This window comes from Protomyctophum bolini (genome assembly GCF_963924005.1).
Source record: "Protomyctophum bolini genome assembly, chromosome: 23".
In the NCBI taxonomy this organism is placed as follows: domain Eukaryota; kingdom Metazoa; phylum Chordata; class Actinopteri; order Myctophiformes; family Myctophidae; genus Protomyctophum; species Protomyctophum bolini.
Window position 1 is genome coordinate 15,551,785 of NC_137884.1, and position 25,955 is coordinate 15,577,739.

The window sequence follows — 25,955 nt, forward strand, 5'->3', positions numbered from 1 at the left end:
CATGGAGGTAAATATAGGCTATATTCACTATCATTCCGCATTTAATTACGTGATAAATCACCGCATAACGTATAGCTGTACAGGGCAGCACCGGGTGATTGATTGGTTGATTGTTTACAGTGCCTGATCAGCACCAACGCTTAATGTGCGTTTTGTGCAGCTGTGTGGTGGATTTATCCCCTGGTCTATCGTCGCCTTAACTTCTCCTTAACAAACCACACCGGCCGGGAACTCCTTGGGACAAACCCGTTAAACCTTGGGCGTTAATAAGGCTATATGGACCAGAGCTATTTCCCCCTGGTCAATGATGACTTATCCTAGGCTGTAATGTTCTCATTGTAGCAAAGAATCGTGGGATCCGGTGTGTGTGTTGGTGTGGGGGGGCTACATTTACTTGAGTACCTTGTACCGGTAGGCTACAAATTATTTTTTTGAGTGGCCTACTCGAGTTTACCCTACTTAAATAATGTTTTTGGATGCATCTTTGAATCCACCGCTACATTTCAAAGACAGATATTGCACTTTTGACTCCTACATTTCTAGGAAGGGGAAAGGGTAGGCCACAAATAACATGCAGGGCCGTAGACCTATATGTAGTTGATGTTTTGATTAGGCATTTATCAGACCCTTTTAATCCACAGTTTACAGTAAGCAAGGTATAAACACAAGGTAATACATCAAATGCATACTCTAGGATCATATATGGTACACGTAGTCCTAAACCAAGAACCTCTCAGTCTAAAAGTTATATCAATCTATACATTGAAACTATACACACTAGGATGCCAGGTCAACAAATGAACCTGGCATCTGTCTACATATGCTATCTATTATTACATTTTCTTTAACCTCTGCATAAATCTACAAACAAAACAAAAATATATACATTTCCCCCCAAAACAATATAACAATCAAAAGGGAAGGGGCCGTGTCTGATAAAATATCTAGTGAATTAAGCAATTTAAAATATGTCTGGAGTGACACACAAAAGTCTGACTAGATGTTAATATGACCCAAACATGTTTGAAAGTGAAATATCCCTTTAATACTTCCTAAACCTACCTTGTTTACTCTTTATGCGACAGATAAAGCAGGTAACCTTGCACAGAAGATGTGTGGAGGTAAAGTTGCAACTGGTTGTGTTATAATTCGAGATATTGTAATGCCAGCATAGATCGAGCACCGAAGTCTGACATCACAGGGCGCTAAACCCCTGGAACACAGTTCTTGTATGACGCCTATAGAGCGGGCCAGAAGAGAATTTCCCATGAGACGGTTAAGAAAGTATTTATTTAAAGATCTTTTAAGCCTCGGACAAAGCCAACTCGGATCGTGACAAATCATGACAATAAGCAAAAAAAAATTGGGCCGAACAAATTAATCTAATTATTTGTTCGGCCCAAGAAATTGTGTTTGTTGTCATGAGTTGTCACGATCCGAGTTGGCTTTGTACGAGGCGTGAAGGTCTTTAGTTTATATAAATACTTTCTCAAATGGACCCCAATGGACCTGTTGGGGTCCATTTGGTTACATTTGCACACTTACAGAACCACTTACAGAACCATAAGGGTCAATTTGGTTGTTGGTTTCAAACTATGATTTGGCTTGTGGACCCCCTGGAACTCCCTCAAGGACCCATTCAGGGAACCACTGCAAAAATACATTACGCCGTGACCTAGGGGTAGTGGCAGTGACGTCAGGACTTCGGTACTCTGTAGATCCGTCAAAGTGCGTTGTGAGCATGATGCAAGTTGTAGACTCCCTTCAATCCATGATCCGGAGCCAGAGATGAACCGGATTCAGTTCCATCACTTTTTGGATGGAACCGTTTCTGGAGCAGGGTTTTATCACACTGCTTTGTTTCACCCATTCTATAGTGATGTTTCTTTTGTTTCTTATTTTACTGTTTTTGCTGTGTTTTAGTAGTTTTAGCTTTTTATACTTTCTGCGCAGCATTTGGTAACTTGATGTTGTAAAATGTGCTATATAAATGAAGTGGACTGGAATGAATTGCATTGGATAGCGTACATTATAAATACAAAACACTATTTTATACTGAAATGTATGTGACATGTGAGCTTGTAGATCTGCTACATTTTTCCTTAAGGATGACTGCACCCATTTTCCACCTACTGTATATCTTCATATAATTGGTACCTTTTTTCTTTTTCCTTTTTTACTTGGTCTGTCTCTCGGGCTGTGGAAACTTACCAGTGAACATCATCATTACTAGGCAGTTTCTTTTTTACTTACTTAAAACAGGCCTTTTCCTTGTAAAAGTATACATCTGAGTACTTCTTCCACCACTGCAGACTGACCGGCATGCCGTTTTAATGTATTTAATGTACTTCTATTGCCAGAAAAGTCCCACAATGTTGCAATAACTGTAATCCATTAAAACCAGTAACCAGCTTGTGTGTCATTTTAGATTTGAGCTATATAGCCCATCGTCTGCCGGGTGGAAACCATGTCAAACGGTTACTTCTCAGGCGTCAAGTTGAAGAGAAGCAGCAGTAGCAGATATACAAAATCAAAACGTTTCGCTTCACACTGCGTTTCCAGCTACTCTTGATGCTTTTGTGTGTTCATTTACAAATTTACAAAAAAAAGAAACACGCACACAAAAATTTAAAATATGGAGAATTGAAGATAAGAGGTTTCTGCCCGACAGCGAAATATATTTCAGCATAGGTTTTTCTGAAAACTGTTTAGAAGGCGTATAGAATCAGCGGGTCTGCGGCGCACATTATTTGCACTCTTGTGTGTGTGTGTGTGTGTGTGTGTGTGTGTGTGTGTGTGTGTGTGTGTGTGTGTGTGTGTGTGTTTTTTAGCAGAAGGATGGTGTTTTGACCAAAGAGGTGGTTTCAAACCGTTTGACCAACCTGGGTCTCTCTGGTACCGGACTGCAGCATGTGTACCAGGTCTTGTCTGTGCCTGTAAGAGAGTCTCTCACACACACACACACACACACACACACCTAATTTAGGCATTTAGCAGAAGCTCTTAATCCAGAGCAATTTACAGTAAGCAAAAACAACACATGGTATACCTATACTGTAGGCCTACATCAAATCCATAGCAATAGTCATCAAGGATCATACTAGGAGCAAACTAAGAGCCTTTAGAACATCCGTCACTCACACACACACACACACACACACACACACACACACACACACACATACACACACTGTATATATCTACTGTATCTGGCTTTATGTTTTGTAAGAATAGCATAATATTTGTTATGTCACTCAATGCTATAAAAAGCACGAACCTATTTTGCTCTCAAAGTTCTGTAGTAGTGTTTTGCTCTTACTGTAAAGCATGGCTATATTCTCCTTTGCCATTTCATTTTGTGACAGATTGGATTTGTTTCGTTGCACTTTAGGGTGGAAATCTGAGCGACATCTCCGTTTTATGCAATTATGTCCATCTCCGAAAGCTGGATCTGTCACACAACAAAATAAAAGGTAAGGTTATACGACGGCTGCTATGTTAGGCCCATTATTTACGACTACCTGTAACCACATATCAGTCAGAATGCCAAGATGTGCACTATTTATTGTTGTTGGGTATTTAGATTTGAATGATGAATAAAATATGAAGAATTGTTTAGTTTTTTTATTCCAGCTGCAGCTATGCTTTATTTTCTTAGAGAATTGTGTTTTTAATTATCTATCTATGAATCAACATTCTTAAGCCCAACGGGTCAAATCACAGTGCGTTGTGAGCTTCACAATTGGTATTTTCGCTAGAGTATTTTGGAAAATCATTTGATCAACCACTGGAACCCCAGCATCCCTAGTTCTGGATAGAACGTTCACCGAAAATAGCTGATCCAAAATCTCTCATGTTGTGACGTGTTTTGAGCTTTTACATTTGCTATTTTTTGGTAGATTCATTGCCTATTTTTCCTGAAGGTATTTTGGTGCAGGGTGAAAAGAGTATAGAGGGTCATTAAGATGGATTTCATATAATTGATTAGTTTGATTAACCTGAGCTATTTTATTATATATATATTTTAATCCTGTTGTGGTGGTGGTGGTGTCTAGATTTATCCTGTGTGGGCCACATGCCTCATCTGGTCAGGCTGGACGCCTCTCACAACCACATCTCAGACTGCTTTGGATTCCAGGCGCCCAGGAACCTGGAGGTAACGTGACGTCTGGAGGACCTTGAGTTGACAGGAGAGGGGGGGGGGGGGTTGGGGGGCTTCTCTCTCTGCCGCCAGGTTCTATTCCCACAAGAATATAGACGTGGAATTTCCATGACAACCCGTCTGCACTCACTGTGAATTATAGATCAGTGGTTCCCAAAGTGGGGACCTACGGGCCCTTGAGGGAGTTCCAGGGGGTCCCCAGCTAAATTATGTTTTGGAACCAAATGGACCCTTATAGGTCCATAGACTAATGCATGTCAAACTGGGGGGTCCTTGACATGAAAAAGTTTGGGAACCACTGTTATAGATCTATGTACAGGAGGATTTTAAATATTACTGCTGTACTACTGTACAGTAATAATTGATTTATTGTTCACACTGTCAGCTGTTTGACATCACAGTAACAGTTGAAGAATATTAGAATAGAATCAGTAGAATATTCAAATTAGATTTTGAGCAGCTTTTGGACGTAAACACATGGAGATAAGCGGTTTCTGCCAGACAGCAACTATGCAGTTGTCCCTTTAGGTGTTTTCAAATACGGCCACCTTTGAAAAAGGTTTGGACACGCCTGACTTAAGCCCTAGTTCATACCGTACTTCAACACATTTTGAAAGCTTTGAGTAATACTATTACTTTGATACAAATACCTACTTTACTTGGAACAGAGTATTCTTATATTTTTTCTCTTGAATGTTATATTATTTCATCTCACATTGTATGTATAATGTATTTTCTTTTTTACAGGAGGTCAATCTCTCCCACAACCACGTGACCCAAATGAATGATTTATCAGCCTATTCATCTCTCAGCAAACTCAAACTGGACTGTATCCTTATCCTATACTTTATACTATATCATACTGTATAGTATTCTTATACTGTACACCAGTGTCAGCTTTGATTCAACTTTAGTCATAGCCTTTTGAAGAACCATTTAATTTAGCTTTAGTCATATTTTAGTCATGTGAAAAGTTTTAGTCTAGTTTTGGTCGAAATTTTAGTTAACTATATGGCACCGTAATGGCATAATATTATACACTTGGTTGCATGGTGAAAATAGACAATCTAGAAGCTCACAACGCGTCACAGTGCAACGGATTGTGAGCTTGTTGAGACCATACTGTAGGTCGCATTTACTATGAAATCGTAGATTTTTGATCGTCAGTCAGTGTATCACTTAAAACCCCCATACACGGGAAAGTCACCATATAGACCCGTTCAGACCCGTGGTCGCAGGCAACGTATTTCTTGTAGGCGGAGATGACATATCTGCGGTGTAAACAGTTGGCTCTTCTACTACATTGAATGGGAAAGTGACTGATGTTGGTCTGCTCAAACGTTACTCTTTTACCTGCTTTTTACTAACACTAACTTTACAAAGATGCCCAGAACATCGGGATGAACCTGTGTAGTTTATGGCTGCTCCAACAGTAGTGGCAACATTCAACTGTGGAGAGAAACGGAATGTCAAAAAATACACCGTTGTGGCAGAGACCAGAGCCATAGAGTAATGGTAACTTGGGACGAAGCAGTGAAATGTCCTGAAAGATACATAACGTCAGTCTTACCCAATACCCAATCTTTCTGTTGTATGAACACAAGGCTGCTGTAGTTTATACCTCATACTTTAAATGCTTAGTAAGGCTGGCGTTATGTATCTTTCAGGACCTTTCACTGCCTCGTCTCTCTTTCCTGGTGCATGATTCTTTAACGTGTGGTCTGCCTGGCCTGGCTCCTCAGACAACAGGATCAGTGAGATCAGTGGGCTTCAGCGGTGCTGCCGTCTAAAACATCTGAGCCTGGCTCACAACCACATCTCCTGTATCACTGGCCTGGACAACCTGCCCCTCCAGCACCTCTGTCTCGTATGTCACTATAAGAACACTATGTTATGGTGTATTGCTTTCTATGACTTGCCCAACTGAACTGCGCACAAAGTGTGCACTCACCGCTCACAAGTTGTTACCGTCTCAAATGTGTATAGTATACTGTAGATAGGGCCGTTCACTTCATAAGCACTATAGAGTTGTTGTCGGGCAGAAGTTCTCTCTCTCTCTCTCTCTCTCTCTCTCTCTCTTTTATCCCGCAACTGGGGAGATTCCCGAACTGAACTCATGCTTCCTTCAATGCACGAGGAGTGAGAAGGCTGCTTCTCCCAGGTAGGACGTAGCTCGCGGAACACATTATATCCATAGAGACTGAACCGGAGCAACAGCAACAGCACCGCCCGCCCGCTATTCATTTCAGTGGAAGTTGCACAGTGGCGTTTTGAAGCACCCGGAACAACCGTCTACTTCTGCAGGGTTTTTTTCCCCGAAATTTGGAAGTGCAAACGGGCACTCAACGTTAAAGCCCAGCTGCTCGGGTTTCCTAGGGACTAGTGACTGCAGGCGGACCCATGGAGTTATAACTCCATAGTTAGTCTCTCTCTCAAGCTCTCTGTTCCTCTCCTCTGCTCTTGTTTTTACATGGAGTCAATTCTAAACTTTCCTTTTCCAGAGATACCATAATGTCCGGCAGCAGACCCACTTTACTCTCTCTCTCTCTCTCTCTCTCTCTCTCTCTCTCTCTCTCTCTCCCCCCCCCCCCTTCCCTCCCATCTCTACATGTGTGAATGTCAATGTGTTGCTTTTATCAGTCTTTAATCATAGTCAGCATCCATCAGTCTGAACCCGTGGGCACCTTCCCTCTGGGAGCCGAGGTGTCGCTGTGTATGCACATACACACACACACACGCACATACACACACACACACACACACACACACACACACACACACACACACACACACACACACGCCTCCTCAAACAGCATGGCCCTGTCATGCAGGCCTCCCTCTCGGCCCATCACACCAGGCCCCCGGTGCCCTGCGCTCACCTCACCCTCCCTCCCTCCCTCCCTCCCCTGCTGCCAGCAGCCCTCTGCCAGGCTCACTGTTTGGACCAGAGGGGGGCAAGCCTGGCATAGAGACCCCCGGATAAGTACTGTAGTCTGAGAGAGAGGGGGAGGGCAGGGCTGATAGAGAGAGAGAGAGAGAGAGAGAGGGGATATACATTATACATGTATAGGAAGATACCGGTACTCACCGAAGGCACACCCCGAAACGTACAGAAATAATATGATGACTTAACCCACTTAAGCCCTAATTCAAATATAGGTGGGAAAAAGCCCACCTATATTGTACCTATACACGTGAGCTTGTAGATCGGCTATTTTCCCTATTTGAAAGATTTAGTAATTTGTACTTTTGGATACTTGAGTATTATACTTTGTCCACCACTGTGAAGGGGTGAGGTGAAAATGGGGGTTCCTTTAATTAAGCAGGTTAGCGTGCTGCGCTGCGTTAGCATCTCGCCAGCTGCTGGCGTGTCAGTCGTCAGCCTGGCGTGCTTTTAGCACAGCGGAGCAGACCTGTCACTCATCCTAGCACTGGGGGGGCGAGGGGAGGGGGGAGGTGGCGCCCCCTACAGATGGACCACTGCAGGGGATGGTGATTAGCAGGACGGCAGATTGTGGATGAGGGCTGGAAGAGTGTGTGCATGTGCGTGTGTGCCTGCGTGCGTGTGCATTTCTAAAGTTAGTTAATTTAATGACTTGTTAATTAATACCAAATTGGCAAATATCACGTGTGAAAGAGGCAAACTGTGAAAATACTGTAGCCGATATGCAAGCTCACAATGCCTCGCGGTGAGCTTGTACTTAGGCTATTTTCACAATATTTATCTGTGGAACAGAGTCAAACTTATCCTGGTGGGTTAGGATTAAAAATGAATTGTAAAAAAATGCAAAAATCGCTGTTAAACTGTTGAATGGTGTATGTGTGTGTGTGTGTGTGTGCGCGTGTGCAGAAAGGTAACCAGCTGCAGAGCATGGATGGCGTGTCCTCTCTGAGGAGCCTGCAGGTCGTAGACTTCTCCTCCAACCAGATCTCCAGCCTGTCTGGCCTCCAGAACCTCTACCTTCTGGGCTCCGTCAACCTGGACAACAATCTGGTGACTCGCTCTTTAATTCCTTCATGTACAATCTAGGCATTTTAGCAAACACTCTTATCAATAGCGACTTACAGTAAGCAAGGTAAACACGAGGTAACATCCATGTAAATGGGCCAGAGTTAGCCAGAAGCTAATTTATATCTGTAGTCCTTGAGCAGGCTCTTAAAAATGATGATAAAACTATCCATACAAACATACATAAATATAAACATTGTACAGGGGACAGAACAACTGCAGAGTGATGTGAGAAATGACACCAGTGATAAAATGGAGCTGATAATTACTCATGATTACAGATTTGATTTGTTTTTAGCCACCTCTTAAGGTTGAATTTGAGATAGTTGGGAGGTCTCTCTTACTTCTGTGGGGAGACTGTACAGAGAGAGATATATCTTCAGGTCATTTGCATGTGAAACCCAACGAAAGGCGCAAATGAACATTTATGGCCCTGCCTGCATAATTGAATGATGAATGACAATTCAGAAGACACAGCAGGAGAGAATTAAGCGTCAAACGTTCAGGAGTCTCCTAAATGTAGGAGTGCTGACGGTTCTGGTGTATTCATGGTGAGTTTAATCATAGAACAGTGGCTTTCGAGACCATTTCGAGATCATTGTCGGGGCAGAAACCTCTTTACCTCCATATTTTAACTTTTTGTTCATTAACGCCCTACTACTTCATACCACGGCGTCACACAAAATCACCACGCCGTGTTTCGTGCTTGTGGATCTGTTACTGTTTTTTTTTTTTATATCCTGAAAAGTAACAGTTTTGTCGGGTGGACAACTCTTAGTTTATGTCCAAAAGATTGATGTATTTACTTATTTTTCAGATCAGCGACATTAAGGAGGCCACACACATTCATGATCTGTTCCTGCTCCGAGAACTCAATCTACAGAGGAACCCTGTGCAGGTAAACACTGACCTCACACCAATATTATTGTATAGAGGTGTAGCAATACAGTAACTGTATATCCATGCATGCATGTAATTCATATGCAAACAGCAACATACCATATCGTTTGCTGGGGATCCCCTGGAACCTCCCCACGGTACATTTCTTTATTCTTGTGATGTGATGTATTGTTTTTACCCTGTGGGCCATGAGCCTGTAATACAGTTATATATATAACTATACTTGTATATATATATACTTTGTATCGTATCGTTTTGCAATGCAAAGAATTATTAAATAATTAATACTTTTCCATTCCATATCGCTACACTTGGTCTATCGATACATGTGTTTAATCTCTGTGTTCATGTCAAGGTGTGAGTTTGTCCACAATGAGTTCACATACAAATCCCATGTATATATGCCAGAGAATCACTGTGTTTGCTTATTTATATCCATAATAATACGATTTTTCTTAAATAGAGTAACTCTCAATAGTTACTTTTTTTATTTAATTTTATAGTTAATTTTAAATTATTGAATCATATCATATCGCCAGGCATGAACCAATATCGTCCATGTATAGTATCGTCAACCATGTATTGTGATGCGTTATCGTTATATTGTACCTAATCTATCTATCTTGTACTTGCCATTTGTTTAAACGAATGCAGGTTAATTGTTTACCAGGTATTGAGGCACTACATTGTTCTCTTTGCAGTGCACTCTACGTTTGTGACTATTTGTTTGTGCATGTTTACTCTGATGAACATCACACTTGTAAATCGCTCTAGATTACATCGTCTGCTGAGTTGCTTAAATTGTAAATAGTTGTTTTTATTGTTTGTAATTGGTAGGATCAGCCGGATTACAGACTGTCAATCATCTTTCTGCTGCAGCACCTGAGCAAACTAGACCAGAAGGCAGTCACTGCTGAGGAGAAGGTACGCACGCATATGCAAATATTGTCTGTTACTATAGTCTAGACCAGTGGTTCCAGGGACCCCCTGGGGTCCTTGGGGAGGTTCCAGGGGATCCCCAGCAAAAGTAGTTGATCAGCATCACAATTTTAACCACTGGCTATTCAGAATGGCCAAGCTCACAGCTTGTACATCGGCTATTTTTGAAAAAGATATTTCACATGTGGGTCCACGGCTAAATATAATATTGGGGGTCCTTGACCAGTGGTCAAGCAGTTAATGACATGGTTACTGTTACCTTTCCAAACACTTGTTTTGCTTCGTCAATGTAAATATGTTGTTGCTGTCAGGCAGAAACCTCATATGCATATTTTAACTTTTTGTGTTTTTTCATACGGTAACTTCCTACTTGATCATACTAACTACAGCGTCACACAAAAGTATCAAAAGTAGCTTGAAACGCAGTGCGAAGCGACACGTTTTGAGCTTGTCTTTCTACTTTTTATGCTTTTGTATTGGAATACTGTAAAGTTAGCAGTTTTGGACATATGAGGTTTCCACCCATTTGTTTTCTCAATATATCCCCATTGAATTAAATTCGATTGTTATCGAGGTAACGTGTGCAGTTTGAAATGAAAAATGTTTGAGAACCACTGATTCAATATACATGCTCGTTCCTTTTTCATAATGGCTCCATGACCTTGGATGTGTGACCTTTTGACCCCCAGGTGTCATCAGTGAACAAGTATGACCCTCCTATGGAGGTGGTGGCCGCCAGAGATCACATGACCCAGCTGGTGTACCAGCTGATGCAGCCTCAGCTGCTCTACCATAGGTCAGTGACCGTGCGTGCGTGCGTGCGTGTGTGCGTGCGTGCTGCACACTAACTCCCAATGTTCCACCTCAATCTGAAGAGTCACCTATAGCCCGTTAGCCCGTAGCCCTAACCTTGACGACCTTACAATCTTGCAATGGTTCAAATGTGATTTAGATAACATGTAGACAGATGCCAGGTTAATGTGTTGACCTGGCTTCCTATATATGTTTGTATAATTTCAATGTACGGCTTATTATGATAAGCCGATATTGTAATGTTAGGTTCTTGGTTTAACTATGATCCTAGATTACAAATGTTGTGCATGTGATGCATCGCCTCGTGTTTACCTTGCTTACTGTAAGTATCTCTGGATTAAGAGCATATCTGCTAAATGCCTACATTGTAAACTGTGTGTTTGGTTGTCCCCAGTACACTACCCAGTGTAGACTCTCCCTATCCCATGCTGGTGCTGACCGGTCCTCAGGCCTGTGGGAAGAGAGAGCTGGCTCACACACTCTGCCACGAGTTTGACCAATACTTTGCCTATGGGTCAGTCAGCTTACGTTCTCTTCTGTGTGTGTGTGTCCTTTTATTTATCCCTTTTATGTATTTATTTATTTTTTACTTTTGGGGGAACCACTGATTTAACCAGTAAAAACATAGAGGCGTAGGCCTCTTTTACAAGAACGAACTGGCCAAGAGGCAGACAGGTGTGGACATAACAATGCTAAACACAGCCATAGGCTATATGACTGACAGGAGTCAGTCGACATTGCATTGCAGTACATTTTAAGTAGCAGCGGTGGCAGTCTTTTTGAAACTCCTCAGGGAAATTAGTGATTTTGAGCCAATTTGAGTCTAGACTGGAGGTCATTCCACGACCACGACTTTTGATTTCTTGCCCACCTTTGGAGTTGCATGGTAAGGTAACTACAACCCAAACCTCTACCAAAGTGGTCTAGCCCTGTAAATTAATGTGGCCCCTGTGTCAATGTGGCCCCTGTGTCAATTTCACAAATTGCTTTAAGTAGGCCACTCTACTCTGATCGGTAGAGCAAGTTGTCTGGTGGTAAATTAAGGAGGTCCTTCTCGTGTAAGATTCTCTCTCATCCTGGCAGCTCGCCAGAAATGTCACAGGCACAGCGGCACTAAAATAAATGCAAACCATTTACCGGCTAGTGAGGCTCATCAGATGAAATGATGTGGGCGTCATCAGGCCGAATTGGAGATAAAACATCCATAGCTAAACTTTGGGTTAGCATTTCAATTCCTAAGGTAATCAGGCAGCACGATGGTGCCACTAATCTTCAATTATCCATCTGTCTACGCGTGAAATCACCTCGGTATATAGATAACTATCTGCAGGGGGCTTCCTTCCTCACCGGTCATGAAAGACAGGACTCCTATATCCCTCAAAGACGTTGGAGGGTAGAGTAGACCAGTGGTTCCCAAACTGGTGGCTTCCCAGATGATTAGCTTAATGTGCAACATTGCATTCTCACTCAACAGTTAATACGCTAACATACAAAGTGTATACAAGTGTTTAAGTTGCATTATTACGTCAAAAGTATGTTTTATTTAAAGAAAATCAGTTTTAGTTTTTTGTGTGTCTTGCATATCTTTCAAATAAAAAAATAAAAAATAACAATAAAGTTACCAACAAGCTATACTTTAACGGTCAAACATTGTCAGGTATTTCCTAAGAAAGAGGCAAAAACTGTGAAAATAGCAGATCTCACAAGCTCACAATGCATGGAATTGCGAGGTGTTGTGGAGATGAGTTTTCTGCCCGACAGGCACCATATCAACCTCTTCACAGCACACGGAGGTAAAAGTCAAAGTGTCACACACATGCCCGAACGTCCCGTACAGAAATCAAATGCACATGTTGCCAGATGATGATGATGATGATGACACATGGCTGGGCTTTCAACTTGGCTCTCTTTAGTTTTTTACTGTGTGGAACATTCCACAACATCCAGGAGTTGAACTGTTCTTCCCCCTACCTAGTATCTACAGTACCTACTGGGCCCCGACCGGCCTGCCTGCCTTTAGTGCTCCCAGGCCTCGATACTTCACATGCTTGGCATGGCCCCTCGTAACTTTGACAGCTGGATGTGCTAACCCATTATAAAACCTGAGGCCTATTCTTGAAAATAAATACATTGATAATTAAATAAATAAATAAAAGCCTTCTAAATATTCGATATGTTCTATATCAGTGGTTCTCAAACTATTTCATGTCAAGACAGAGCCCCACAACATTATATGGATTTGGCCATGGACCCCCGTTTCAAAAACCATGTATTCAAACGTGTAGATCTGCAAGCTCATAGCGTGGCAAAAACTGACTGTCGCATTTGTCAAAAGTGTAAAGTTGTCGATCTTTTTCTTATAAAATAAACATGAAACCTGTTTTCTCCTGTGCTCTCCCACACAGCGCATGTCACACCACTAGGGGGCCCTACTACGGGGAAGAGGATGGGAGCGACTACCATTTCATCAACGAGGAAGACTTCCAGAACATGGTTCACATGGTGTGTTTGTCATGTTGTTTACATGCCAGCGACGCACGTGGCAATTTTGAAGTCGGTCGGACAGTTGTCGATTTACTATATACTGTACTACGTACGTAAATTGCGGATGGACAGACATATGTACTGATTGAAAGATTATATTGTCTCTGTTGGGTGGAAACCTGTCCAAAACTGACCAAAAGACCCATGGTTTAGAGTTTTAGACTTTAGAGTAGACTGACGCTAGGTTCTTGGTTTAGCTGTGATCCTAATTTACTGAGGCACTACACTGTATCTCTGCACTTGTGTTTACCGTGCTTACTTTAAGTGGCTGCTAAAGGCCTAAATTGCAATTGTAACAACACAGTTCTCCTTGTATCGTGGACTGGAGAATATTATTAAATGGTTGAACTTAGATGGGTTTGATGGTTGTGATGGAGTCCCAATGTCAGTCACACCCAAAGATGGAGTCTAAATCAGTCTATGATGTCAGGCTTGGATGTTTGGGTTCAGACTCGGAGTGGTATCCGTAACGACTAAGGCTGGCAAGTATGATATGAAAGCCATTAACCTGGAGGTTAAATGGTTAACTCATTAATGTCATAGTATTTAGCCAATGATTTGGGGCACCACTCGCAGTACCCTAGCAGGCCACCAGTGGGTCTCCGGACCTCACAAGTTGTGAATGGATGCATTTAGGGAAGAGGTCTGGGGCGCGTTTGGCTTTTCTCTTCCCTCTCTCCTGCCTCCATCCCGCTATTATGTTAGGGGGTGGAGTGGGGCTTTGGGGTGATTGATGGGAGCTCATGAGTCTGGGTCTGATTTACAAAAGAAAGTGCTTTGATGTCTGTCTGTCTGACACTCTGACTAGAGGAAATGGTTCAAGTGAACTTTACTGTCTGTCCCTCCCTCCGCGGCAGTCCCGAGCTCCTCCATCCATCACCCCCAGCCCCCCCTCCCTAAATATAGCTTGTAGATCTGCTGCTTTCGAAGTGCAGTCTGTTTTGAGACATTATTTAGAGGTCAGTGGTTCTGAAAGCCACCAGGGTTCCCTTGAGGGAGGGCGATTCCGAAATGACTGATAGTTATAGGAACCAATTGGATCATCACAGGGTCTGTAACTCAGCGAGTGTACGATTTACTTGTATTTGTAATTAATTTACATCTATATTTTATCTATAGGTCGACCTCAGACGAGCCCTCAATCGTCGTTGCCATTCATCTCGGTTCTCCATACATCTGGCCAGTTCGTTGGTGCTTTGTGCTCCTGCTGTCTTTCTTGAGTGCATCCATACATCCAGTATGCTAATGTCGGATGTCCTTGTGACCAGTTCCCGTGTGTTGGTTCCCATAGCACTAACGTACTGGCTGGCAGCTCTTGGTGTCTTTGGCAGTGTCCTGCTAGTCTCATTCTCCTGGTTTCTATTTTCTGGCTCACCCTTGGCATTCCATCATACAGATTCTTATTGGTAAAATGTGTACTCTTGCTGATGTTAAGTACTTCATGCAGAATCCTGGTGTAGCACCCATCTACAGACTTCTGCAGGGATGGCCAGCATTCACTGCTGTATAGGAGAACAGACTCTACCGTTGCATAGAAGAAGCTGAGTTTTATTTTGTTTGATTTGACCTTTGATTCTGTGAAGAATATACCGCATACCGCTGTTGTTGAGGAGAAACCTATTGTCTCCATATTTCAAAGTAGCAGATCTGCATGCTCGAAACATGGCTCAAAGTGACACGTTTTGAGCTTGTACTTTTGCTTTTTTTTTATTGAATCGTGAAAAGTTTTGGATATACTGTATGAGGTTTCCACCCGACTATAGGATCCTTCCTCCTCCGCCCAGTCGGCTATTTTCGGCAAATGTTCGCCACAGAATAGGGACGTTCAAGGAATCGGGAATGTTCAAGTTGGTGAACATTGTCTCAAACCCTTTAGGATTGCTTTTGAGTCAGATTATAACTTTGCCCTCTGGACTCTAGGCTGAGAAGTGTCTGTAACAGGCTCACTGAGGGTCATAAATTATGCAGCTTAGTTTTAAACTGTCCCAGGTGAAAGTAAGACCCAAGAGGTCAGGAGGTCACATGTGAGTAGTAACAACAGGGGGCATGTTGGTGTCAAGAGTTCAGCTCACAGGTGGAGACGTGACATTATTCGTCTTTTTAGAACAACGCTTGGAATTATATAATTGTATGTTCTTTATTGTTACAGTTTGTGCACAGGTACATAAGACGAGGCAAAGCCATTTTTTGTATAGCGCACGACTATAAGTCTGCAATTCAATGTGCTTTACACAAAACACCAAAAGAGAACGCAATAATAAAATACAGGTAAAAAATAAATAAATTAGGAATAGATGCATATTAAATAAGTAAAACTGAATACAGAGGAGGAAAAAAAGGGGGGGGGGGGAATAGCTATTTATTTTATTTTTTACTATTTTGAAAAACATTTTTGAATAGTTCAATAGCCAATCGACAAGCTCACAACGTGTCGATGTAGATCGGCTAGTTTTAACAATTTAAAAATGTTTTTCCAAAATAGTTAAAGAAGGCAAAGAAGTTTAGGGTTAAGGCACTGGGGAAAATGGGGCCCTTAGTCCCTGCAACATACTAGCATCATGTCCAGGGGGTGCACTTGATTGTACATAATGACTGAGGGAGTGTACTTGTACTTCATGGCTGAGTGATGTACTCAAGCTGCCTTATGCTACAGTAACTTGGCCCTATAGGACCATATGGCTTGGGAACTGTTTGTTCCCAAGGATACTTACTTTTAGGCCTGACCTCAAAATTTAAAAGAATTCTTCTAAATCCTCCAGTTTTCTGAAATAAATGTTTTCACGATTTAAAGAAAAATAGCAGACCTACAAGCTCGTAGCGCGCCACTCGGTGGCGTGCTATGAAAAATGGGTTAAAGTGAAATAAAAGTAAGTAACGTATAACTCATCGCTGTGGAGGTGAAGGATCACACAGTTGTAAGCAGGTGTCCATTAGATGAAGTACAAGTTGTCTCTGTGCATGTGTTGTGTTGTGGTCTTCAGGGCAGGATGGTGCAGACCATGCAATATGGAGGTCACAGGTATGGACTGACCAGAGACGCCATAGAAGACGTGGCCAGGGAAGGCTTGGCCTGCTGCGTCCACATGGAACTGGAGGTATGTACTGTACTTACTCTATACACAGCGGTGCACATAACTGGTGCGCAAGTGCACGGTGCGTGGTCAAAATATATCAATATTAATAGATCAAACAAAAATGAAAATTTTATTATATTAAAATTATATATATATATATATAATTTATTAGGGGCATATATCTGTCTTTGTGATTATATACCTTTTGGGCACCCCTGCTTTATTGTATACAATATTAGGCTACAACCCCTAAATCGTGTTCTGTCGCATGATGGTGGCATGTGTATATACGTATGGATCTAAATGTTATATATTTTTTAAATGATTTTTAAACCCTATATGTCTGTGTTGTTTCCAGGGCGTGTTGAGTCTGAAGAGCAGCTACTTTGAGCCTCGCTACGTTCTGCTCATCCCCACCGAGGTGGACCGGTACGCCCAGCGCCTGCAGAGCCGCAAGTTGTACAACCCCGGGCAGATAGAGGGCGCTGTGGCACGCATCGAGCTGTACGCGCGCACCAACAGAGAGCAGCCTGGCTTCTTTGACAATGTCATCCCCTGTGGTCAGTTATTTCTTTTTTTGAGTGGTGCAACCATGTGTGTGTGTCCCTGTGTCCCTGACTCCCTGTGTCCCTGTGTCCCTGAGTCCTTGTGTCCCTGTGTCTCTGTGTCCCTGTGTCCATGTGTCCCTGTGTCCATGTGTCCCTGTGTCCATGTGTCCATGTGTCCCTGTGTCCATGTGTCCATGTGTCCCTGTGTCCGAGCACGGAAGTATAGAAGATTGTCACCACCAAGTGTCACTGTTGGGCAGCCTAACACACATTATGCCAGGGAGGAGAGCTTGTACAGTACAGTACAGTACAGTACAGTACAGTACAGTACAGTACAGTACAGTACAGTACAGTACAGTACAGTACAGTACAGTACAGTACAGTACAGCACCACTCACTTCAGACGGGTCTGAGTTTTTTCCTCCACATTTGAGGGTGAATTGAACAATTTTGGTGGCCATTCTTATCCTCTATATTATCACACACCCTACTTGATCATACTACAGCGTGACACAAAAGCATAAAATCTGCAAGCTTGAGCTTGAGTACTGTATTAGCTTAAAAATAGGTGCATCTTAGTAAGTATATAGTTTCGATACATATCCAGTATCTGCATGCAAACTTTTACCGCAATATTCTATTGAAAATGTTGTAATGAGTTGTCAAAAACACATTGATATGGAATGGTTTTTTTTGTGGGAAACATTATACCAGACACAGTTTGACTTCATGATGTCCTTGCCACTTCAAACGAAAAGAAAAAAAAACATCCATCCGCTTATCCGGAGTGAACATTCACAGTGGAAATGTCCACAAGGCGTCTTTTTCGTCCATAATTGCAACATTTGCAAGTTGGCAGGAAAAGAAAATGAGGGAGAATCATAATTGCCATTTGATTACAACTGGTCCTTATTTCTCACAACATGCTGCTGTTCCTGGAAGGCCGTAGCCCACCCACCCCTCCACCTGCATGCCGGTCCACCCAGCGTTGATAAGGCACTGCTCTCTCTGCTTAGATATGTATATCCTCCGCTCTCAATCCAATTAACATTCGTATTAAGAGCACATTAGACCGCCAACCACTGTTTATCACCGCTCTGCGACAGAGCGCCAAGCTGTTTGCTTAATGGTGTGTGTGTGTGTGTGTGTGTGTGTGTGTGTGTGTGTGTGTGTGTGTGTGTGACAACTCATCACCTTTATGCACAGCCAGCTAACAGCATATAGCACCTCATTAAACTGAGGGTCATCATCACCATATCTTACATTTATTAACATTACATGAATTACACTTCCACTGCTTATATGACCCGGGTTTGATTCAGTGTTGCATGTTTGTTCTTAGGTGTGTGTGTGTGTGTGTGTGTGTGTGTGTGTGTGTGTGTGTCTGCGTTCGTGCGTGCACGCGTTGTAAGATGCCTGACTTTCAGGAGGCTTGCCTGTGTGTGTGTGTGTGTGTGTGTGTGTGTGTGTGTGTGTGTGTGTGTGTGTGTGTTGTGCTAAAAATGGCCATAAGCACTTGCCCAAATGTGCGCAAATGTGTTGACCTTCAAGCAATCTGTCATGTCTATCTAATGAATGTAGTTTAAACATAATTCAGCTCTATGTGCTTCACATTTTTATTTCAATTGTCAAAAAAAGTGTGAACCTTTGTTCACTTAACAAAGTCAGAATGGCCCTCTGGTCAAAAAAGCTGCCCTCTCCTGACGGCTGTTATTATTATTATTATTATTATTATTAGTGAAACGTTTCAGAATTTCCATGTTTTATTTTGTGTACATTTTCAGCAATGCATTGATAGAAAATGTAACTTGAAATGTTACTTGCTGAGTACTCTGTACACCACTTAATAGATGACCCAGAAGAGGCCTACCAGACCCTGAGGAAGGTGATGATGGAATATCTGGGTCTGGAAGAAGAGCAGGCAGGAAGTGACACTGTAAGCAACCACAGAGAGACCTCAGACCAACCTCCTCAGGGTGAGTCTGTCTTTATTTACTTTACTTGTTTATTATGTGTTTATTTAGACGGGACAATGCATATTAACAGCCTGAGTGGCAAGGACGAAGGTCTCCGCCCTATCGATTAGTTAGTAGTTAGGTTTTTGGATTAGAGTTAAAAATGTCATAACGTGTGCGGTCTCTCTCTCAGCAGCAGAACCAGTGCCAGAGGAGAAGACCACTCGGTCCGGATCAGGCCAGGGAGGTCTGGACTCTGTGGAGGACCCCTCCTCACGCCTGTCCTGTAGAACCTACCTGAACAAGGTCCAGGCACAGCTCCGCACCCCCAAGACCTCCACTGTGAGTGACGTCACTCTCTTGTTGAAGCAGTAACTCCCCCCCCCCCCCCAATAAGGCACTATGGCGGTGCAGTGGTAGTACCTATACCCACCACATCAGAGTCTTGACCAGTGGTCTTGTGCCAGGGAAGACGAGATTTGTCACGCCAAAAAAAAGCTCTGCAAGCTTGTATATCTACTATTTTTGAATAGTCGTGCATCATTCCCCCCATCATTCCCTAGGTTCATTGTTAAAAATTCACCTATAACAACATGCTGGTTGAAAGTGCTCAAACACAGGTTGCAACACTAAACAGTATCTCTGTCCCTTTCGCACCCATCTCTCTTCTCGTCCTCCGTTCCTCTCCCTGCTCTCTTCTCGCTCCCTGCTCCTCTCATCCTCTTCCTCCATGTCTCGTGTGCTCCTCTCATCCTCTTCCTCCATGTCTCGTACTCCTCGTATCTCCTGCAGGAGTTGGCGTCCATCCGGAGGAGAGAGAAGCTGCTGAGAGAAGCTCTGGTGCAGCAGCACTGCAGGCCAGAAGGATACAGTCACATGTTCAACAGGTTGTCGTCCGTCTAGTCTAGCTCTTCATACAGCAAACCCTCCACTCTTCTCCTCTCGACAACGTTCACAACGAAGCATATTAGCTCCTAATTGGCGAGAGTACTCTTCTCGTTAAAAGCATTCGAGTGGCCTCTTGTGGCAGACTGTTGTTGGACTGTGGGCTTTTTAAGGGTCCTGATCAAAACCGTAGACTTTGAACGAGACGTGTGCTGAATACAATGTTTCCTATAGACCATGGGTTTTCAACTGGTGGTCCGTGAAGGTATTGCATCATGTGGTCCCTACCCATGCATTTAGTATTATTATAGGAAAGTATTATGTAGGCGTATGATGACGCATCAATGTTGTCATTTACTGGGAAGTCGGACGTCAAAATGACGGGATTTTCTGGCATTGTGTGTTTATCATTTTAATTTAACTGTTTGACCTAAAGTATGTTAGTTAAAACAGGACAGAATTAAATGAACAAGAGATGATGAAAGGCAGACTTTACCCTAGTTAGAAATTACTCTCCCTTGGATTTACTTTTATGTTCCGTGGTGTGTGTGTGTGTGTGTGTGTGTGTGGGGGGGGTGGGTGGGTGTTTAAAGGGGTGGAAAAAATGACTTGGATTTGTTTCCCGTTTGCTGTTCCCAGATCAGCCCAAACAGCGCCTGCATCTCTGACCTCACAGGGTCACGACCCTGACCTTCCCACGGCCAACGTCTGTGAGGACAGCAGGTACTGTACACACACATGCATGCATGTAGACACACGCACATGTGCACATGCACACACACGGCGCATTGTGGGCTTGTAGATCTGCTATGAATTGAATTGCTGAACAGTAACAGTTTTAGACATCATGAGGTCTCCAACAGGACAGTGGTTCCCAACCTGTGACCCGAGGACCACTGTGAGTACATTTGCAAGTGGGACCCCCCAATAAGTGGCAAAACACAATACGTTTTATTGAGAATACAATATTAATGTTAAAACGAACGACTCCCTCGAGTCACTGCTGATGTGCGTGCTGAGTTAGAAGTCTGTCGTTCCTGTATGTACCATAATATTATATGTACCATAATATTATATGTACCATAATATTATATGTACCATAATATTATATGTACCATAATATTATATGTACCATAATATTATATGTAACATAATATTATATGTACCATAATAGTATATGTACCATAATATTATATGTATAATATTATATGTACCTTAATATTATGTGCACATGTTGCCCCCCGCTGACTATTAACGCTAGGGTTCATGTGGTTAATGTCTCAAATACATTTCTCCCCTCCTAGTGTCAGCAAACTATTCTGCTAAATATGTTCATTGAGATGCATTAGAATGGAATCTGTCAAAGGTAGACGACCGCACGCACGCACACACACACGCAGGCAGGCACAGACACACACACACACACACACACACACACACACACACACACACACACACACACACACACACACACACACACACACACACACACACACACACACGAGCCAAAAGTCTGTCATAGCAATTAGCCTCCTTCCATTACATTACACAGTGTCTCATAGACACACAAGTACAGACATATTCCCGGGGAGAGAGTGGAATCCTCCACAAATAGCAAGGTGTTGAGTACTGCTGTCACATGTCATATTGTTGTTGTCAGGCAGAAACCTCTTATCTCCATATTCTAACTTTTTGTGTTTTCGTAAATGAAGGCCCTATACTTGATCATTGATCATACTTACACAAAATAATCAAACTCTACAAGCTCGTAAAGAGGTTGTAGATCTGCTACTTTTGATTGCTTTTGAATTTGAATTTTGACATGAGCTTTCCACCCGACAGAGACTATATGAAATGTACTATATGCACTTAAGATGACCGGGGTCTCTCTGGTCTCTGCTCCTGGTCAGCTAAATGTCTTCCCTCAACACCAAATCTCCCACGAAGAACAGTCAAACTACAGAGCTCACAACAGCACATCGCTACATTGTTTCATTGTGAGCTTGTAGATAACTGCAATTTCAGCTGAATGTGTATCCCAGAATGTTCAGGTACAATGTTAAAAAAGTGTATCCCCCCCAAAAAAATAATATATATATACATTTTTGAACAGTATATTATTTATATAACCGAATGGGAAATCATAATAAGATCTAATTATGTTCTGGTGATGGAATGCACACACATGCATGCAGTCGTGTAGAGTAACTGGGTACTGTACATATCCTCAAGGCTACTTAATGCAAATTGATATTTCCTGTATGCAATATTTTGACTACTATACATCTCAGAAGGAAATGTTGTACTTTTACTCAACTACTAAGTATTGGAAAACATTAGGTACCAGTTACTTTGTAGATTGATTTTGATTATTACAGAACATGCATTAAAGCTCACAATGCACCGCGATGAGATGCATACTCGATTCAATTTTAAATACACCAGCCTCTGACTATTTCTATAGAATGTAATACTTTTACTTAGTAAAAATGAGAATACTTATTCCACTATGCGTGCATGCATGCATGCAAACACACATTAATGGACAAGACTCTGTTAATGTATGACTGATGAAATAAAGTATGTGCAGTAAAGCCTGTTTATGGAGCTGAAATGTACACAGTGGGGAGTGGGGAGAAATTATTTACCAGTCGGATTTAGTGAAAGTGTGCATGTGCATAATATCTAACATTACATAAATAGCTACAGCATCAGGCCTCCACTGCACATGTATACAGTATAATATGTCAATGTTTATGGCAAAGTTTAAGCTCTGGACTAGCTTTACATACATTAACATTCAGAAGGATGTTAAAAGAAATTGACTGTTTTGCTCAGTCCCCAATCTCCCCACGTTCTGGATAGCAATGCTACTGTGTGTGACCCGAGTCCTAGAGTCACTTGCTATACAGCCAAGGGGGAGGTCACTGATAAGGCTAATCCAAAACTGGCGTAGGCAATCCAGTTGAATTTCATTTTTTTAAAAGCACTTGGAGATTGCGTCATGAAGAAAGAGCCAATAAAAAGTGAAATGCCATGTTGACATTTAAAGTGTGATTCACAGCAGCGAGTAACACACAATAAAACGTTACACCTTAAATGTTGCTACAGCGCGGCCTCCGGTAATGGCTGCACAGTGAAGTAAATCAAAAAGGTGTAGAATTAACGAGGATGTGTTTAAACGCACCCTACGTTGGACCATGCCAACGTCCTCCTGGGGCTATAGGCTGAAAGATGATGGATCTATTCATCAAGTCAGTCTGTATACAGTAACACTTATTGACTCATGTACTGTATGTCAAGTTGGCAACTTGACAACTTGAAGTTGCCACCGAAACGAGCCTGAACGTAACCGTATGAAAAATGTTGCATGCATGCATTCATTCAGGGTATTTCGCATTTGTTTTCATTCTTGCTGTCTTTTTTTGGTTTTGACTTATTTGAGCAGTTCTTTGGCCTTTCTGGGGCTATTATATGTATTTTATGAAAATGTAGGGGAAAGCAGTCAGACAATTTGTGGTTTCACCGATCCAAAAACCATTGACTTTATATAATTATATATTTATATAATTATTAGAAGCAAGACATCCAGGCTTCTCATGACCATTTGATGCATGACAAAGAACTCCATATATTATGGGCATAAAAGGGACAGAGACATAATAACTGGGTGTTGCATCCATTTCCAACTTGCATCATTCCAAGTAGGCCAGTGCCCAACAGGCACTAGTTTAGTTTTTTAAAATACCCTTTGTTTTGATGTTTTCATTTATATTATTATTTTCACAGAATTAAATGTAATATTTTTGGAACTCTCTATGGGAAAAATGGATGGGCTTTGGATCGGTGGAACCACAAAATGGCCTCCACTGCTATGCCCTATGCATCTATTAATTTACAAATTAAGCACTGGTCGTTACAATAAAAAACAGCGATATGTAACAGCAGTGTCAGAATTGAGCTACACTTTACTAGTTGGCATTCAAAGCAACCAAAGGCATGGCTCCCCCATATCTCACAAGTATGATCGTACCCTACAAAACCCTCCCGCGCACTGCCGCACTCAGATCAGCCAACGCAGGGAAGCTGGAGGTACCTTCACTAAAAACGCAGGGACAACGCTCCACACGTCCCAAACTCTTCTCCCTTCTGGCTCCAAAACTATGGAATGCACTTCCCATCACAGTCAGAACTGCAGCCTCACTCCCAATCTTCCGCCGTAGTCTGAAAACCCACCTCTTCAGACTCCACCATGGCCCGTAGCACTTGCCCTAGCCTAGCCCCTTAGATAGCATTTTATGTCGACTTAGATAGTATTTTAGACAGACTTATAGCTTGTTACGTAGACAGCACTAGAATTGCATTTTATGTAGTCATAGCACTTTATAGTACAAATGTATATTGTACAATATATAATATAGTATAGTATGTATAGTTGACATAGATACTCCACTGTTACGTTCTTAGTTTATACATGATTCACGATAACTACTTTTTATATATGTGATGTATGCCATGCTTTTGTTTTTGCTTAAATGTAAGTCGCTCTGGATCAAGAGCGTCTGCTAAATGCCTAAATTGTAAATTGTAGTATCCTGGAAACACCAAAGGGTTCTCTTCTTCTGCTCCCAGTTCAGACGACTCTCGGGTCAGTTCAGCCGTGTCTGTGCCCAGCTCGGCGGGAGGCTATTCCCAGGCCGTGGCCTCAGGAGTGGGTATGGACCCTGACCCTGACCCAGTAGCGAGCACGGACCCCCCACAGGCCTCAGGAGTGGGTATGGACCCTGACCCTGACCCAGTAGCGAGCACGGACCCCCCACAGGCCTCAGGAGTGGGTATGGACCCTGACCCAGTAGCGAGCACGTACCCCCCACAGGCCTCAGGACTGGGTATGGACCCTGACCCAGTAGCGAGCGCAGACCCTGACCCTGACCCAGTAGCGAGCGCGGACCCCCCACAGAGCTCAGTAGCGAGTGCGGACCCTGACCCGGGCTCAGAACCTCGCGTGGAGCCTCAGGACGCCCCGGCGACCCCGGGTCCCACGCTGGAAACACTCGGAGGTCAGAGAGAGTTTATTGTCTGCATTTATTATTATTTATTGTATTTAATATTCTCATTTATTCATAACACATTAAAACCCTTGAAAGCATCCGTGTCATTTTATATTTTAGCATTGTGGGTATGTTCTAATATATTTCTTTACATTTTTAACACAAATCTTCTGTTCTGGGGGTCCCTGGCACAAAACATCTTCAGACGGGGGGTTCAGCAGCCCCCCATCCCCAAATCCAACACGTACATTCTGCTATTGCCGAATGTTAATACAGCATCACAATCATTTTAACCACTTCATTCATTATGTTGGCTATTCAAAAATAGATAATCTAAAAGCGTGCTTGTAGATCTGTCTAGTCTTATTGTATGACAAAATATTGAAAATGTTTGGAACATTTTGAATGACTTTGATTTAATTTTGACATAAATCTTCTCTTGGGGGTCCTTGACATGGAAAGCTTTGAGAACCAGTGCCGTAGAGTAGATAATAGACAATGTTTGAGTTTACACACTGAAAATGGACACCCTGTTCTCGTATCTGTAGCCATTTGCTTTTAAGTTAATTGTTTGCCTGCTTATGTTTTCAATCCGATGCAACGTGCCTTCCTTCCAGAGCGAGTGGTGGCATCTGACCAGAGTCCCGAAGCCCCCCCTCGGCAGAAGAGCGCAGACCACCAACCCTCTCCGGTCGCGTCCCCTTCATCATCTGTGCGGCCCGGATCCGATGCCAAGCCTGTCCTGCCCCCGATACCCTGTGGTCGTAAGACCCCGGTCCCCGCCAGCCCCACTGGGTCCGTAGCCCACCCACCCTCGATCCAACGGAGGGGAGATACCGGCGAGAATGGTCCGTGAGGTTTGGCGACTTATATCATGTAGGGAGATGAAACACATTGTTAGTAGTAATATTTTTGGTGTGTTGTTGTTATAGGCAAAATATATTGAAGTAAATACATTAAATATACCAGTATACAGTATGCTACTATACCAGAACCGTATACAGCAGTAGTTCTGTAGTTGTATATCTTTCAGTCTTAAAAGATTGAAAATGTATGTACTCGCCTTTTGACCACA

General features: G+C 42.6%; 1 protein-coding gene across 1 annotated transcript; it reads left to right on the top strand.

Annotated features, from left to right (window-relative positions):
• Position 1: 1 nt before the first annotated feature.
• On the top strand, positions 2 to 25,751 carry lrguk (leucine-rich repeats and guanylate kinase domain containing; the record flags this gene model as incomplete). The annotated part of the gene is made up of 20 exons (XM_080757048.1): positions 2 to 7; positions 2,835 to 2,936; positions 3,392 to 3,473; positions 4,056 to 4,156; positions 4,910 to 4,991; positions 5,905 to 6,029; positions 8,013 to 8,156; positions 8,989 to 9,069; positions 9,909 to 9,995; positions 10,700 to 10,806; positions 11,218 to 11,337; positions 13,229 to 13,325; positions 16,349 to 16,462; positions 16,800 to 17,001; positions 18,840 to 18,965; positions 19,138 to 19,286; positions 19,737 to 19,831; positions 20,469 to 20,552; positions 24,462 to 24,889; positions 25,498 to 25,751. 20 exons carry the CDS (start codon positions 2 to 4, stop codon positions 25,734 to 25,736), a joined length of 2,571 nt encoding a protein of 856 aa, XP_080613174.1. The 3' UTR covers positions 25,737 to 25,751.
• Between the last annotated feature and the right edge of the window lie 204 nt (positions 25,752 to 25,955).